The 15276-nt window shown below is 45.1% G+C and overlaps 1 protein-coding gene across 1 annotated transcript in view; it reads right to left on the bottom strand.

Moving 5' to 3' along the window:
* Positions 1 to 15276, bottom strand: part of LOC121549730 — a 146374-nt gene that overhangs the window by 14112 nt on the left and 116986 nt on the right. Inside the window, exons 6-8 of the mRNA XM_045210398.1 lie at positions 13378 to 13495; positions 12837 to 12970; positions 11294 to 11499 (exon numbers count right to left, since the gene is read on the bottom strand). Coding sequence (XP_045066333.1) covers positions 11294 to 11499; positions 12837 to 12970; positions 13378 to 13495 — 458 coding nt within the window. The remainder of the gene's footprint in view (positions 1 to 11293; positions 11500 to 12836; positions 12971 to 13377; positions 13496 to 15276) is intronic.

The following is a 15276-nucleotide window of genomic DNA, read 5'->3' as shown; positions in this document are numbered from 1 at the left end:
CAAGACACAGAGACAGCAACAGAATAAGAATAGGATATGATGGAGAGAGACACCAGACAAGACACAGAGACAGCAACAGAAGAATATGATATGATGGAGAGAGACACCAGACAAGACACAAAGACAGCAACAAAAGAATATGATTTGAATATGTGTGTGTGTGGTGTGTGTGTGTGTGTGTGTGTGTGTGTGTGTGTGTGTGTGTGTGTGTGTGTGTGTGTGTGTGTGTGTGTGTGTGTGTGAGAGAGAGAGGGGTTTTGGGTACTGTGGGATTCTTTAATCAATTTGGCTCATTGGACAGGTCAGAGTCTATGTTTGAAGTTATTGAGATGTTTTTGGCAATACACTGTAGATGTATGTGTTCTTGAGTAGAGAGTGTTCCAGAGTACAGAGTGTTCCAGAGTAGAGAGTGTTCCAGAGTAGAGAGTGTTCCTGAGTAGAGAGTGTTCCAGAGTAGAGAGTGTTCCAGAGTAGAGAGTGTTCCAGAGTAGAGAGTGTTCCAGAGTAGAGAGTGTTCCAGAGTAGACAGTGTTCCTGAGTAGACAGTGTTCCAGAGTAGAGAGTGTTCCAGAGTAGAGAGTGTTCCAGAGTAGAGAGTGTTCCAGAGTAGACAGTGTTCCAGAGTAGAGAGTTTTCCAGAGTAGAGAGTGTTCCTGAGTAGAGAGTGTTCCAGAGTAGAGAGTGTTCCAGAGTAGAGAGTGTTCCAGAGTAGAGAGTGTTCCAGAGTAGACAGTGTTCCAGAGTAGAGAGTGTTCCAGAGTAGACAGTGTTCCAGAGTAGAGAGTGTTCCAGAGTAGAGAGTGTTCCAGAGTAGAGAGTGTTCCATAGTAGAGAGTGTTCCAGAGTAGAGAGTGTTCCAGAGTAGACAGTGTTCCAGAGTAGAGAGTGTTCCAGAGTAGAGAGTGTTCCATAGTAGAGAGTGTTCCAGATTAGAGAGTGTTCCAGAGTAGAGAGTGTTCCAGAGTAGACAGTGTTCCAGAGTAGAGAGTGTTCCAGAGTAGACAGTGTTCCAGAGTAGAGAGTGTTCCAGAGTAGAGAGTGTTCCAGAGTAGACAGTGTTCCAGAGTAGACAGTGTTCCAGAGTAGAGAGTGTTCCAGAGTAGAGAGTGTTCCAGAGTAGAGAGTGTTCCATAGTAGAGAGTGTTCCAGAGTAGAGAGTGTTCCAGAGTAGAGAGTGTTCCAGAGTAGAGAGTGTTCCAGAGTAGACAGTGTTCCAGAGTAGACAGTGTTCCAGAGTAGAGAGTGTTCCAGAGTAGACAGTGTTCCTTAGTAGACAGTGTTCCAGAGTAGAGAGTGTTCCAGAGTAGAGAGTGTTCCAGAGTAGAGAGTGTTCCAGAGTAGACAGTGTTCCAGAGTAGAGAGTGTTCCAGAGTAGAGAGTGTTCCATAGTAGAGAGTGTTCCATAGTAGAGAGTGTTCCAGAGTAGAGAGTGTTCCAGAGTAGAGAGTGTTCCAGATTAGAGAGTGTTCCAGAGTAGAGAGTGTTCCAGAGTAGAGAGTGTTCCAGAGTAGAGAGTGTTCCAGAGTAGACAGTGTTCCAGAGTAGAGAGTGTTCCAGAGTAGAGAGTGTTCCAGAGTAGACAGTGTTCCAGAGTAGAGAGTGTTCCAGAGTAGAGAGTGTTCCAGAGTAGAGAGTGTTCCAGATTAGAGAGTGTTCCAGAGTAGACAGTGTTCCAGAGTAGAGAGTGTTCCAGAGTAGAGAGTGTTCCAGAGTAGAGAGTGTTCCAGAGTAGAGAGTGTTCCAGAGTAGAGAGTGTTCCATAGTAGAGAGTGTTCCAGATTAGAGAGTGTTCCAGAGTAGAGAGTGTTCCAGAGTAGACAGTGTTCCAGAGTAGAGAGTGTTCCAGAGTAGAGAGTGTTCCAGAGTAGAGAGTGTTCCAGAGTAGACAGTGTTCCAGAGTAGAGAGTGTTCCAGAGTAGAGAGTGTTCCAGAGTAGAGTGTTCCAGAGTAGACAGTGTTCCAGAGTAGACAGTGTTCCAGAGTAGAGAGTGTTCCAGAGTAGAGTGTTCCAGAGTAGACAGTGTTCCAGAGTAGAGAGTGTTCGAGAGAAGAGAGTGTTCCAGAGTAGAGAGTGTTCCAGAGTAGAGAGTGTTCCAGAGTAGACAGTGTTCCAGAGTAGAGAGTGTTCCAGAGTAGACAGTGTTCCAGAGTAGAGAGTGTTCCAGAGTAGACAGTGTTCCAGAGTAGAGAGTGTTCCAGAGTAGAGAGTGTTCCAGAGTAGAGAGTGTTCCAGAGTAGACAGTGTTCCAGAGTAGAGAGTGTTCCAGGGTAGAGAGTGTTCCAGAGTAGAGAGTGTTCCAGAGTAGAGAGTGTTCCAGAGTAGACAGTGTTCCAGAGTAGAGAGTGTTCCAGAGTAGAGAGTGTTCCAGAGTAGAGAGTGTTCCAGAGTAGAGAGTGTTCCAGAGTAGACAGTGTTCCAGAGTAGACAGTGTTCCAGAGTAGAGAGTGTTCCAGAGTAGAGAGTGTTCCAGAGTAGACAGTGTTCCAGAGTAGAGAGTGTTCCAGAGTAGACAGTGTTCCAGAGTAGAGAGTGTTCCAGAGTAGACAGTGTTCCAGAGTAGAGAGTGTTCCAGAGTAGACAGTGTTCCAGAGTAGAGAGTGTTCCAGGGTAGAGAGTGTTCCAGAGTAGACAGTGTACCAGAGTAGAGAGTGTTCCAGAGTAGAGAGTGTTCCAGAGTAGACAGTGTTCCAGAGTAGAGAGTGTTCCAGAGTAGACAGTGTTCCAGAGTAGAGAGTGTTCCAGAGTAGAGAGTGTTCCAGAGTAGACAGTGTTCCAGAGTAGAGAGTGTTCCAGGGTAGAGAGTGTTCCAGAGTAGACAGTGTACCAGAGTAGAGAGTGTTCCAGAGTAGAGAGTGTTCCAGAGTAGACAGTGTTCCAGAGTAGAGAGTGTTCCAGAGTAAAGAGTGTTCCAGGGTAGAGAGTGTTCTAGAGTAGAGAGTGTTCCAGAGTAGAGAGTGTACCAGAGTAGAGAGTGTTCCAGAGTAGACAGTGTTCCAGAGTAGAGAGTGTTCCAGAGTAGAGAGTGTTCCTGAGTAGAGAGTGTTCCAGAGTAGAGAGTGTTCCAGAGTAGAGAGTGTTCCAGAGTAGAGAGTGTTCCAGAGTAGACAGTGTTCCAGAGTAGAGAGTGTTCCAGAGTAGACAGTGTTCCTTAGTAGACAGTGTTCCAGAGTAGAGAGTGTTCCAGAGTAGAGAGTGTTCCAGAGTAGAGAGTGTTCCAGAGTAGACAGTGTTCCAGAGTAGACAGTGTTCCAGAGTAGAGAGTGTTCCTGAGTAGAGAGTGTTCCAGAGTAGAGAGTGTTCCAGAGTAGAGAGTGTTCCAGAGTAGAGAGTGTTCCAGAGTAGACAGTGTTCCAGAGTAGAGAGTGTTCCAGAGTAGACAGTGTTCCAGAGTAGAGAGTGTTCCAGAGTAGAGAGTGTTCCAGAGTAGAGAGTGTTCCATAGTAGAGAGTGTTCCAGAGTAGAGAGTGTTCCAGAGTAGACAGTGTTCCAGAGTAGAGAGTGTTCCAGAGTAGAGAGTGTTCCATAGTAGAGAGTGTTCTAGATTAGAGAGTGTTCCAGAGTAGAGAGTGTTCCAGAGTAGACAGTGTTCCAGAGTAGACAGTGTTCCAGAGTAGAGAGTGTTCCAGAGTAGACAGTGTTCCAGAGTAGAGAGTGTTCCAGAGTAGAGAGTGTTCCAGAGTAGAGAGTGTTCCATAGTAGAGAGTGTTCCAGATTAGAGAGTGTTCCAGAGTAGAGAGTGTTCCAGAGTAGAGAGTGTTCCAGAGTAGAGAGTGTTCCAGAGTAGAGAGTGTTCCAGAGTAGACAGTGTTCCAGAGTAGAGAGTGTTCCATAGTAGAGAGTGTCCAGATTAGAGAGTGTTCCAGATTAGAGAGTGTTCCAGAGTAGAGAGTGTTCCATAGTAGAGAGTGTTCCATAGTAGAGAGTGTTCCAGAGTAGAGAGTGTTCCAGAGTAGAGAGTGTTCCAGAGTAGAGAGTGTTCCAGAGTAGAGAGAGTTCCAGAGTAGAGAGTGTTCCAGAGTAGAGAGTGTTCCAGAGTAGACAGTGTTCCAGAGTAGAGAGTGTTCCAGAGTAGAGAGTGTTCCAGAGTAGAGAGTGTTCCAGAGTAGACAGTGTTCCAGAGTAGAGAGTGTTCCAGAGTAGAGAGTGTTCCAGAGTAGAGTGTTCCAGAGTAGACAGTGTTCCAGAGTAGACAGTGTTCCAGAGTAGAGAGTGTTCCAGAGTAGAGTGTTCCAGAGTAGACAGTGTTCCAGAGTAGAGAGTGTTCGAGAGAAGAGAGTGTTCCAGAGTAGAGAGTGTTCCAGAGTAGAGAGTGTTCCAGAGTAGACAGTGTTCCAGAGTAGAGAGTGTTCCAGAGTAGACAGTGTTCCAGAGTAGAGAGTGTTCCAGAGTAGACAGTGTTCCAGAGTAGAGAGTGTTCCAGAGTAGAGAGTGTTCCAGAGTAGAGAGTGTTCCAGAGTAGACAGTGTTCCAGAGTAGAGAGTGTTCCAGAGTAGAGAGTGTTCCAGAGTAGACAGTGTTCCAGAGTAGAGAGTGTTCCAGGGTAGAGAGTGTTCCAGAGTAGAGAGTGTTCCAGAGTAGAGAGTGTTCCAGAGTAGACAGTGTTCCAGAGTAGAGAGTGTTCCAGGGTAGAGAGTGTTCCAGAGTAGAGAGTGTTCCAGAGTAGAGAGTGTTCCAGAGTAGACAGTGTTCCAGAGTAGACAGTGTTCCAGAGTAGACAGTGTTCCAGAGTAGAGAGTGTTCCAGAGTAGAGAGTGTTCCAGAGTAGACAGTGTTCCAGAGTAGAGAGTGTTCCAGAGTAGACAGTGTTCCAGAGTAGAGAGTGTTCCAGGGTAGAGAGTGTTCCAGAGTAGACAGTGTACCAGAGTAGAGAGTGTTCCAGAGTAGAGAGTGTTCCAGAGTAGACAGTGTTCCAGAGTAGAGAGTGTTCCAGAGTAGACAGTGTTCCAGAGTAGAGAGTGTTCCAGAGTAGACAGTGTTCCAGAGTAGAGAGTGTTCCAGAGTAGACAGTGTTCCAGAGTAGAGAGTGTTCCAGGGTAGAGAGTGTTCCAGAGTAGACAGTGTTCCAGAGTAGAGAGTGTTCCAGAGTAGAGAGTGTTCCAGAGTAGACAGTGTTCCAGAGTAGAGAGTGTTCCAGAGTAGAGAGTGTTCCAGAGTAGAGAGTGTTCCAGAGTAGAGAGTGTTCCAGAGTAGAGAGTGTACCAGAGTAGAGAGTGTTCCAGAGTAGACAGTGTTCCAGAGTAGATAGTGTTCCAGAGTAGAGAGTGTTCCTGAGTAGAGACTGTTCCAGAGTAGAGAGTGTTCCAGAGTAGAGAGTGTTCCAGAGTAGACAGTGTTCCAGAGTAGAGAGTGTTCCAGAGTAAAGAGTGTTCCAGGGTAGAGAGTGTTCTAGAGTAGAGAGTGTTCCAGAGTAGAGAGTGTTCCAGAGTAGAGAGTGTTCCAGAGTAGACAGTGTTCCAGAGTAGAGAGTGTTCCAGAGTAGAGAGTGTTCCAGAGTAGAGAGTGTTCCAGAGTAGAGAGTGTTCCAGAGTAGACAGTGTTCCAGAGTACAGAGTGTTCCAGAGTAGACAGTGTTCCAGAGTAGAGAGTGTTCCAGAGTAGAGAGTGTTCCAGAGTAGAGAGTGTTCCAGAGTAGAGAGTGTTACAGAGTAGAGTGTTCCAGAGTAGACAGTGTTCCAGAGTAGACAGTGTTCCAGAGTAGAGAGTGTTCCAGAGTAGACCGTGTTCCAGAGTAGAGAGTGTTCCAGAGTAGAGAGTGTTCCAGAGTAGAGAGTGTTCCATAGTAGGGAATGTTCCAGAGTAGAGAGTGTTCCAGAGTAGACAGTGTTCCAGAGTAGAGAGTGTTCCAGAGTAGAGAGTGTTCCAGAGTAGACAGTGTTCCAGAGTAGAGAGTGTTCCAGAGTAGAGAGTGTTCCATAGTAGAGAGTGTTCCAGAGTAGAGAGTGTTCCAGAGTAGACAGTGTTCCAGAGTAGAGAGTGTTCCAGAGTAGAGAGTGTTCCAGAGTAGAGAGTGTTCCATAGTAGAGAGTGTTCCAGAGTAGAGAGTGTTCCAGAGTAGACAGTGTTCCAGAGTAGAGAGTGTTCCAGAGTAGAGAGTGTTCCATAGTAGAGAGTGTTCCAGAGTAGAGAGTGTTCCAAAGTAGACAGTGTTCCAGAGTAGAGAGTGTTCCAGAGTAGACAGTGTTACAGATCAGAGAGTGTTCCAGAGTAGAGAGTGTTCCATGGTAGAGAGTATTCCAGAGTAGAGAGTGTTCCAGAGTAGAGAGTGTCCCAGAGTAGAGAGTGTTCCAGAGTAGAGAGTGTTCCAGAGTAGAGAGTGTTCCATGGTAGAGAGTGTTCCAGAGTAGACAGTGTTCCAGAGTAGAGAGTTTTCCAGAGTAGACAGTGTTCCAGAGTAGACAGTGTTACAGATCAGAGTGTTCCAGAGTAGAGAGTGTTCCAGAGTAGAGAGTGTTCCAGAGTAGACATTTTTCCAGAGTAGAGAGTGTTACAGAGTAGACAGTGTTCCAGAGTAGAGAGTGTTCCAGAGAAGAGAGTGTTCCAGAGTAGAGAGTGTTCCAGAGTAGAGAGTGTTCCAGAGTAGAGAGTGTTCCAGAGTAGAGAGTGTTCCAGAGTAGACAGTGTTCCAGAGTAGACAGTGTTCCAGAGTAGACAGTGTTCCAGAGTAGAGAGTGTTCCAGAGTAGAGAGTGTTCCAGAGTAGAGAGTGTTCCAGAGTAGAGAGTGTTCCAGAGTAGAGTTTTCCAGAGTAGAGATTTTTACAGATCAGAGAGTGTTCCAGAGTAGAGAGTGTTCCAGAGTAGAGAGTGCTCCAGAGTAGAGAGTGTTCCAAAGTAGAGAGTGTTCCAGAGTAGAGAGTGTTCCAGAGTAGAGAGTGTTCCAGAGTAGAGAGTGTCCCAGAGTAGAGAGTGTTCCAGAGTAGAGAGTGTTCCAGAGTAGACAGTGTTCCAGAGTAGACAGTGTTACAGATCAGAGAGTGTTCCAGATCAGAGAGTGTACCAGAGTAGAGAGTGTTCCAGAGTAGACAGTGTTCCAGAGTAGAGAGTGTTCCAGAGTAGACAGTGTTCCAGAGTAGACAGTGTTCCAGAGTAGACAGTGTTCCAGAGTAGAGAGTGTTCCAGAGTAGAGAGTGTTCCAGAGTAGAGAGTGTCCCAGAGTAGAGAGTGTTCCAGAGTAGAGAGTGTTCCAGAGTAGACAGTGTTCCAGAGTAGACAGTGTTCCAGAGTAGAGAGTGTTCCAGAGTAGAGAGTGTTCCAGAGTAGAGAGTGTTCCAGAGTAGACAGTGTTACAGATCAGAGAGTGTTCCAGAGTAGAGAGTGTTCCAGAGTAGAGAGTGTTCCAGAGTAGAGAGTGTTCCAGAGTAGAGAGTGTTCCAGAGTAGAGAGTGTTCCAGAGTAGAGAGTGTTCCAGAGTAGACAGTGTTCCAGAGTAGAGAGTGTTCCAGAGTAGAGAGTGTTCCAGAGTAGAGAGTGTTCCAGAGTAGAGAGTGTTCCAGAGTAGAGAGTGTTCCAGAGAAGAGAGTGTTCCAGAGTAGAGAGTGTTCCAGAGAGAGAGTGTTCCAGAGTAGAGAGTGTTCCAGAGTAGACAGTGTTACAGATCAGAGAGTGTTCCAGAGTAGAGAGTGTTCCAGATTAGAGAGTGTTCCAGAGTAGACAGTGTTACAGATCAGAGAGTGTTCCAGATCAGAGAGTGTACCAGAGTAGAGAGTGTTCCAGAGTAGACAGTGTTCCAGAGTAGAGAGTGTTCCAGAGTAGACAGTGTTCCAGAGTAGACAGTGTTCCAGAGTAGACAGTGTTCCAGAGTAGAGAGTGTTCCAGAGTAGAGAGTGTTCCAGAGTAGAGAGTGTCCCAGAGTAGAGAGTGTTCCAGAGTAGAGAGTGTTCCAGAGTAGACAGTGTTCCAGAGTAGACAGTGTTCCAGAGTAGAGAGTGTTCCAGAGTAGAGAGTGTTCCAGAGTAGAGAGTGTTCCAGAGTAGACAGTGTTACAGATCAGAGAGTGTTCCAGAGTAGAGAGTGTTCCAGAGTAGAGAGTGTTCCAGAGTAGAGAGTGTTCCAAAGTAGAGAGTGTTCCAGAGTAGAGAGTGTTCCAGAGTAGAGAGTGTTCCAGAGTAGACAGTGTTCCAGAGTAGAGAGTGTTCCAGAGTAGAGAGTGTTCCAGAGTAGAGTGTTCCAGAGTAGAGAGTGTTCCAGAGTAGAGAGACCCACAGTAGTGACTGTAATTGAGTACTGGCAGTGTCTGCTGAGGCAGGTGAGAAGGTGTAAATTACCTGAAAAAATATCTCAATGTTCTTTCATCAAATTCATGCATTTACCTGTTGAAATTTGGGTCAGTGTTGCAAAAACACTAGACCCCCCCCCTACTGGCTTTGGGCTAAACCCCTAATGTCTTCAAATCCTAGAAATGCCCCTAGAGAATGACATAGATGATATAGGGACAGGGAGAATGAAAAATACTATATAGGGAGAATGCCGGAGATGATACAGTGAGAATGCCAGAGATGATACAGGGAGAATGCCAGAGATGATACAGGGAGAATGCCAGAGATGATACAGGGAGAATACCAGAGATGATACAGGGAGAATACCAGAGATGATACAGGGAGAATGCCAGAGATGATACAGGGAGAATGCCAGAGATGATACAGTGAGAATGCCAGAGATGATACAGGAGAATGTCGGAGATGATACAGGGAGAATGCCAGAGATGATACAGGGAGAATGCCAGAGATGATATAGGGAGAATGCCAGAGATGATACAGGGAGAATGCCAGAGATGATATAGGGAGAATGCCAGAGATGATACAGGGAGAATGCCAGAGATGATACAGGGAGAATGCCGGAGATGATACAGGGAGAATGCCGGAGATGATACAGGGAGAATGCCAGAGATGATACAGGGAGAATGCCAGAGATGATACAGGGAGAATGCCAGAGATGATACAGGGAGAATGCCAGAGATGATACAGGGAGAATGCCAGAGATGATATAGGGAGAATGCCAGAGATGATACAGGGAGAATGCCGGAGATGATACAGGGAGAATGCCAGAGATGATACAGGGAGAATGCCAGAGATGATACAGGGAGAATGCCGGAGATGATACAGGGAGAATGCCGGAGATGATACAGGGAGAATGCCAGAGATGATACAGGGAGAATGCCAGAGATGATATAGGGAGAATGCCAGAGATGATACAGGGAGAATGCCAGAGATGATACAGGGAGAATGCCAGAGATGATACAGGGAGAATGCCAGAGATGATACAGGGAGAATGCCGGAGATAATACAGGGAGAATGCCGGAGATGATACAGGGAGAATGCCGGAGATGATACAGGGAGAATGCCAGAGATGATACAGGGAGAATGCCAGAGATGATACAGGGAGAATGCCATAGATGATACAGGGAGAATGCCGGAGATGATACAGGGAGAATACCAGAGATGATACAGGGAGAATGCCAGAGATGATACAGGGAGAATGCCAGAGATGATACAGGGAGAATGCCAGAGATGATACAGGGAGAATGCCAGAGATGATACAGGGAGAATGCCAGAGATGATACAGGGAGAATGCCAGAGATGATACAGGGAGAATGCCAGAGATGATACAGGGAGAATGCCAGAGATGATACAGGGAGAATGCCAGAGATGATACAGGGAGAATGTCGGAGATGATACAGGGAGAATACCAGAGATGATACAGGGAGAATGCCAGAGATGATACAGGGAGAATGCCAGAGATGATACAGGGAGAATGCCAGAGATGATACAGGGAGAATGCCAGAGATGATACAGGGAGAATGCCAGGAGATGATACAGGAGAATGCCAGAGATGATACAGGGAGAATACCAGAGATGATACAGGGAGAATGCCAGAGATGATATAGGGAGAATGCCAGAGATGATACAGGGAGAATGCCAGAGATGATACAGGGAGAATGCCAGAGATGATATAGGGAGAATGCTAGAGATGATACAGGGAGAATGCCAGAGATGATACAGGGAGAATGCCAGAGATGATACAGGGAGAATGCCAGAGATGATACAGGGAGAATGCCAGAGATGATACAGGGAGAATGCCAGAGATGATACAGGGAGAATGCCAGAGATGATACAGGGAGAATGTCAGAGATGATCGTATCGAGAGAAAGACAATTTCTTTGCAATGTCATCAAGAGAGGAATACAACTATTCTGCTTTATCCTGTAATAATAATAATCTTATAATAATCTTATATTTATCCTGTTTTATCAGATCAGTGTGTGTGGATTATAATAATCGTATATTTCTCATATATTTCCCAGCTATCCATGTCCTTTCAAGTAAATAAGTTAACAACTTGTTACATTGACCATCAATTCCCAGAATGACAAAAACGAAAACGTTGTATTTAATTCTGGGAAATATTGCATTCTTTCCCAGGATCTAAACAGAGCCAGGCAGATTATAGAACCCACTGCCAAAGCTGGGGATCAGCCTAGAGAACTGTGTATAATGGAAATTGATATGATTCAGCTTTAAAGGGATTCTTAGAGATTTTGGGAATGAGGCCCTTTATCTACTTCCCCAGAGAGAGATGAACTGGTGGATACCATTTTTATATCTCTGCATGTGGTTTGAAGGAAGTTGCTAATTAGCGCCAGCGCAATCTTTAACTAGTGTTAGCACAATGACTGGAAGTATATGGGTATCTGCTAGCAGGTCTCTGGGTATACGCTAGCATGATACCCATAGACTTCCAGTCAGAAAGTATTCACACCCCTTGACCTTTTCCACATTTTGTTGTTACAGCCTGAATTTAAAATGGATTAAATTGAGATTGTGTCACTGGCCTACACACAATACCCCATAATGTCAAATTGGAATTATGTTTTTATAATTTTTTACAAATGAATTAACAATGAAAAGCTGTATTCAACCCCTTTGTCATGGCAACCCTAAATAAGTTCAGGAGTAAAAGTGTGCTCAACAAGTCACATAATAAGTTGTATGGACGGCAATAATAGTGTTTAACATGATTTTTGAATGACTACCTCATCTCTGTACCCCACACATACAATTATCTGTAAGGTCCCTCAGTCGAGCAGTGAATTTCAAACACAGATTCAACCACGAAGACCAGGGAGGTTTTCCAATGTCTCACAAAGAAGGGCACCTATTGGTAGATGGGTAAAAAAAAAAGAAAAAAAAAGCTGACAATAAATCTATTTAATCAATTTTGAATTAATGTTCTAGTGCAGTGATGATGCCCCGTTCCTTACCCATGTTCTAGTGCAGTGATGATGCCCCCTTCCTTACCCATGTTCTAGTGCAGTGATGATGCCCCCTTCACTCTTGTGCTTGTCCCCCATCATCATGTTCTTCATCTTCCTCTCAGTGATGGAGGGCAGCAGAAGGGGCACGGCCACACAGAACAGGGCCAGCTGGGGAGGTAGCAGGGCCCCCGAACCCCACTTCTTCTTCTGGCCCTGGAGGAACTTGAGCCGGCCCTGGATCTGCATAGTCTGTCAGAGACGAGGTCAGAGGTCACAACGTGGAGGTGGAGTGTTTAGCACACACAAAAGATATGGTAAAGAACACGGACATGTCAAGAAATATGTTTTTGCCAGATGCCATTTTGAAGCCATTTAGAAGCCTATACTTTGAAGCTCTATAATACTATAAATGTATGCACACATGACTGTAAGTCGCTTTGGATAAAAGCGTCTGCTAAATGGCATATTATATATTATATAAATGAATTATGGCATACAACTTGTCTGATCTCAGCTCTTTTGATAATGAAGAAAAAAGTATTTTATTGAGACGAGCCAAAATTTCATTCAGTCACAACAGCCTAGAGAAATAACAGAACGACCAGAGCCAAGTTTCATTCAGTCACAACAGCCTACAGAAATAACAGAACGACCAGAGCCAAGTTTCATTCAGTCACAACAGCCTAGAGAAATAACAGAACGACCAGAGCCAAGTTTCATTCAGTCACAACAGCCTAGAGAAATAACAGAACGACCAGAGCTGTGACACAGTGACTCTGAATTCTGTACACTCATGTTTTTTTCCCCACCATATTTTAAAATAACTTGCAGAAAATACACGTTATGACACCGTCATGAAGCATTATGACCATCCTGTGTCACTTTACTTTATGACAGCATTGACAGGAGGAACCCTGTTGACCTTCCCTCCAGTGTTCAAACCCAAGGCCAACTTCAAGCCCCATCAATTTCCACTGTTAGATCCAAACCTCCAAACTAGCTATGGGAGGTGGACCAATGGCTCTAAATAGTAAATACATCTGTGTCCAAGCACCATGTCACGCCCTGACTCAGGGGACTCTTATATGTTGAGTCAGGGTGTGTGTATTCTTTGTTGTGTATGTTCTATGTTGTATATTCTAGTATGTGTGGATCTATGTTGGCCGGTGTGGTTCCCAATCAGAGGCAGCTGTCGCTCGTTGTCTCTGATTGGGGACCATACTTAGGCAGCCTATGGGCACTATTGAGTTGTGGGATCTTGTTCCGTGTAAGGTATGTTGTGTGTATCTACCTTAGGACTTCACGTTTCGTTTCGTTTGTTGTTTTGTCGTGTGTTTATTTAGTTGAATAAACATGTATGTATATCACGCTGCGCCTTGGTCTGTCCCGTCATTAAACGAACGTGACACACCAAATCACTTGTCCTGCTATGTCCGGGATATGGGGACATTCTATTTACACTCAAGCTACAATTTCAGCAAACATGACACCAAATGGGAGATTGTTCTTTGGGAAGTTTATCCCAGTCAGTTCTCAGTAGAAGCATCACGGCTGGCTGGGGTCTCTGGCTGGGTTAGTCCACTCACCAGGAAGCCAGAGGTGCTGTCCAGCAGGCAGCGCACGCGGGAGATGAAACAGCGGTTGAGGAAGGAGGAGAACTCAGGAGCGACTCCCCCCACCTCCTGAGAATGGAACAGGCTGCTCACCACAAAGTCCTCATCTGTATAGAAAAATACAAATATTCACTACAATGCAGATTTCCAGTTTCTTACAGTAGACAAGCACTAAAATACTAATAGGTGAACATTGCAAAGTCAATTGTGTTCTCTCACACACACACACACCTCATCTCTGGCGTGGAGAGGTATCATAGTTTAAATGGGGACTTTCCACTTATACATTGGCCATTAATCACATAGTCTGCTTGGTGGTGGTGAATAGAGTTAATAGCAATGGATTACAGTGCCTCTTTTTTTTTTTTTTTTTACAAATAAACTGTTGCAGTCTTTACTCTTTGCTTAATCAGTACTCCTAATTTTTGCTCGCTCACTCCCGCTGTTGATAGGCAGATTGCATCCCTCTACTAAACCCCCCGTACTGTTGCTAGTACTTATATAATATACACACCAGTTCCTGAGACGAAGTGGTGCTGGCTGGGGTTCATGGCCCAGTGGAGCTGTCTTCTGAACTCCTGCCGGTCGTCCACATGGACATAATCAAAGAAGTTCTGGTGCATCACGTCCGTCTGCATGGGGTGAGAGACAGAGACAATAATGCAAAGAGGCCCCAGAACCACGACCCATTAACCCCCTGAGCCCATTACCAGACCCCACTCTGCTTGAAGCATTGATGGGATCCAGGGTCTGGCCTATTGTGTAGGGCAAACAGCGGCGCCCTCGCCACTTAATCTCCGCCGCGGTTCAATGGGTCGGTCCGACGGCCTCACACGCAGACCCAAAAAGATCTATCATGGGTCTGTCTCTCAGCTTGGGATTGGTGTGATTTTGTATGAGTTTCAAAGCTGGATCAAATCTTGTTTAGGTCATTTTGTGGTTGGAATAACTTTGAAAGAAATACACGACGCTTTGTTTAAAGAATGTGACTGTTTGAATGACTGAAGTGTAACATTGCAGTGAATGACTTCACACAACTTGAGTTACAGTTTTTCTCGATTGCTAAGACACATTTCTTGAAAGCTGCTCTCCTTTTCTCTTAACTGTGAACACAAAACCCAATTTTCAAGCTACATTCACAAAACCTCAGACTCTTCTTGCAAAACCAAACTTTCACCTCAAAACAGTTCAATCTGTGCTCAAAACTGAACTATGTTGTCAAATCGTGCCCCGAGTCAATCAAAATAAAAACACTACTGAACAGTCACTAAACACTACGTAGAAAAATAGAAAACACAATGCTCAGGACATGAAGCTGGAGAAATAAATGTTTATTGTTCACTGTAGGCTAAATGCATGTTGCAAAACAAAAAAAAACTGTGCATTTAGCACTTGTACAAAAAGACAAAACAGAAATCTTGTGCATTTACATGTAGCACTTGTAAAAACAAACAGAAATCTTATGCGTTTGCCACTTGTGTACAGTAAGCCCATGTAAAAATAAAGTACAAAAATATACAAATAAGTGCATTACTCAGCCACAGCATCATGTCTCCGTACTGGGTCAGGCCACAGGACTTCATCCACATCACAGGCCACATTTTGTCTGGCCAGGCAACGGGGAAAAAACCCCTGGCATGCCGTATCCAGGCTTGGCATGCCTCCACACCTATGTCACCACAGGCAAGTCCCATGGCTTGCAGGAGATTTACCCTGGTGTAAGGTTGGCGTTCATATACCTTCCACCGCCATGAGGAGAAGAATTCCTCAATGGGGTTTAGGAAAGGGAGTACGGTGGAAGGCAAAGATTGATAAAACCTTGGTTCATATTGTACCACTCTCTAACCTGGAGGGCTCTGTGAAAACTCACATTGTCCCAAACAACAACATAGATGGGATGCTCATCCTGCTGCCCTAACAAAGCATCTCGCATGTGATTGAGGAAAATGAGGAGCTGGTGAGTGTTGTAGGGCCCCAGGTTGGCATGATGGTGGACAACCCCATGATTGCTGATGGCAGCACATAATGTGACATTGCCACCACGCTGCCCAGGAACACCAACAATGGCCCGATGGCCAATCACATTACGGCCTCTCCTTCTCCTTTTGGTGAGGTTAAACCCAGCTTCATCCATGTAGATGTATTGATGGGGTCTTTCCATTGCATCCAGTTGAAAAACCCTCTGTAGAAATAGATATAGTTTTGTAAGTGATACGGAAAAAGTGATTTAGGCCACTACAGTAAATCACTACTTAGAGTAATCAACATTGAATGTGTCTGGATATATGCCAACCTGTACATACTGGAATCTTTGCTCTTTGACTCTGTCTGAGTTGCGATCAAAGGGCACTCTGTATAGCTGTTTCATGCGCAGTCTGTTGCGCTTGAGAACACGATCAACAGTAGAGAGGCT

The sequence above is a fragment of the Coregonus clupeaformis genome, chromosome 34 (genome assembly GCF_020615455.1).
Source record: "Coregonus clupeaformis isolate EN_2021a chromosome 34, ASM2061545v1, whole genome shotgun sequence".
In the NCBI taxonomy this organism is placed as follows: Eukaryota; Metazoa; Chordata; class Actinopteri; order Salmoniformes; family Salmonidae; genus Coregonus; species Coregonus clupeaformis.
Note: the sequence above shows the minus strand (reverse complement) of the source record. Positions and strands in the feature narration are given on the sequence as shown.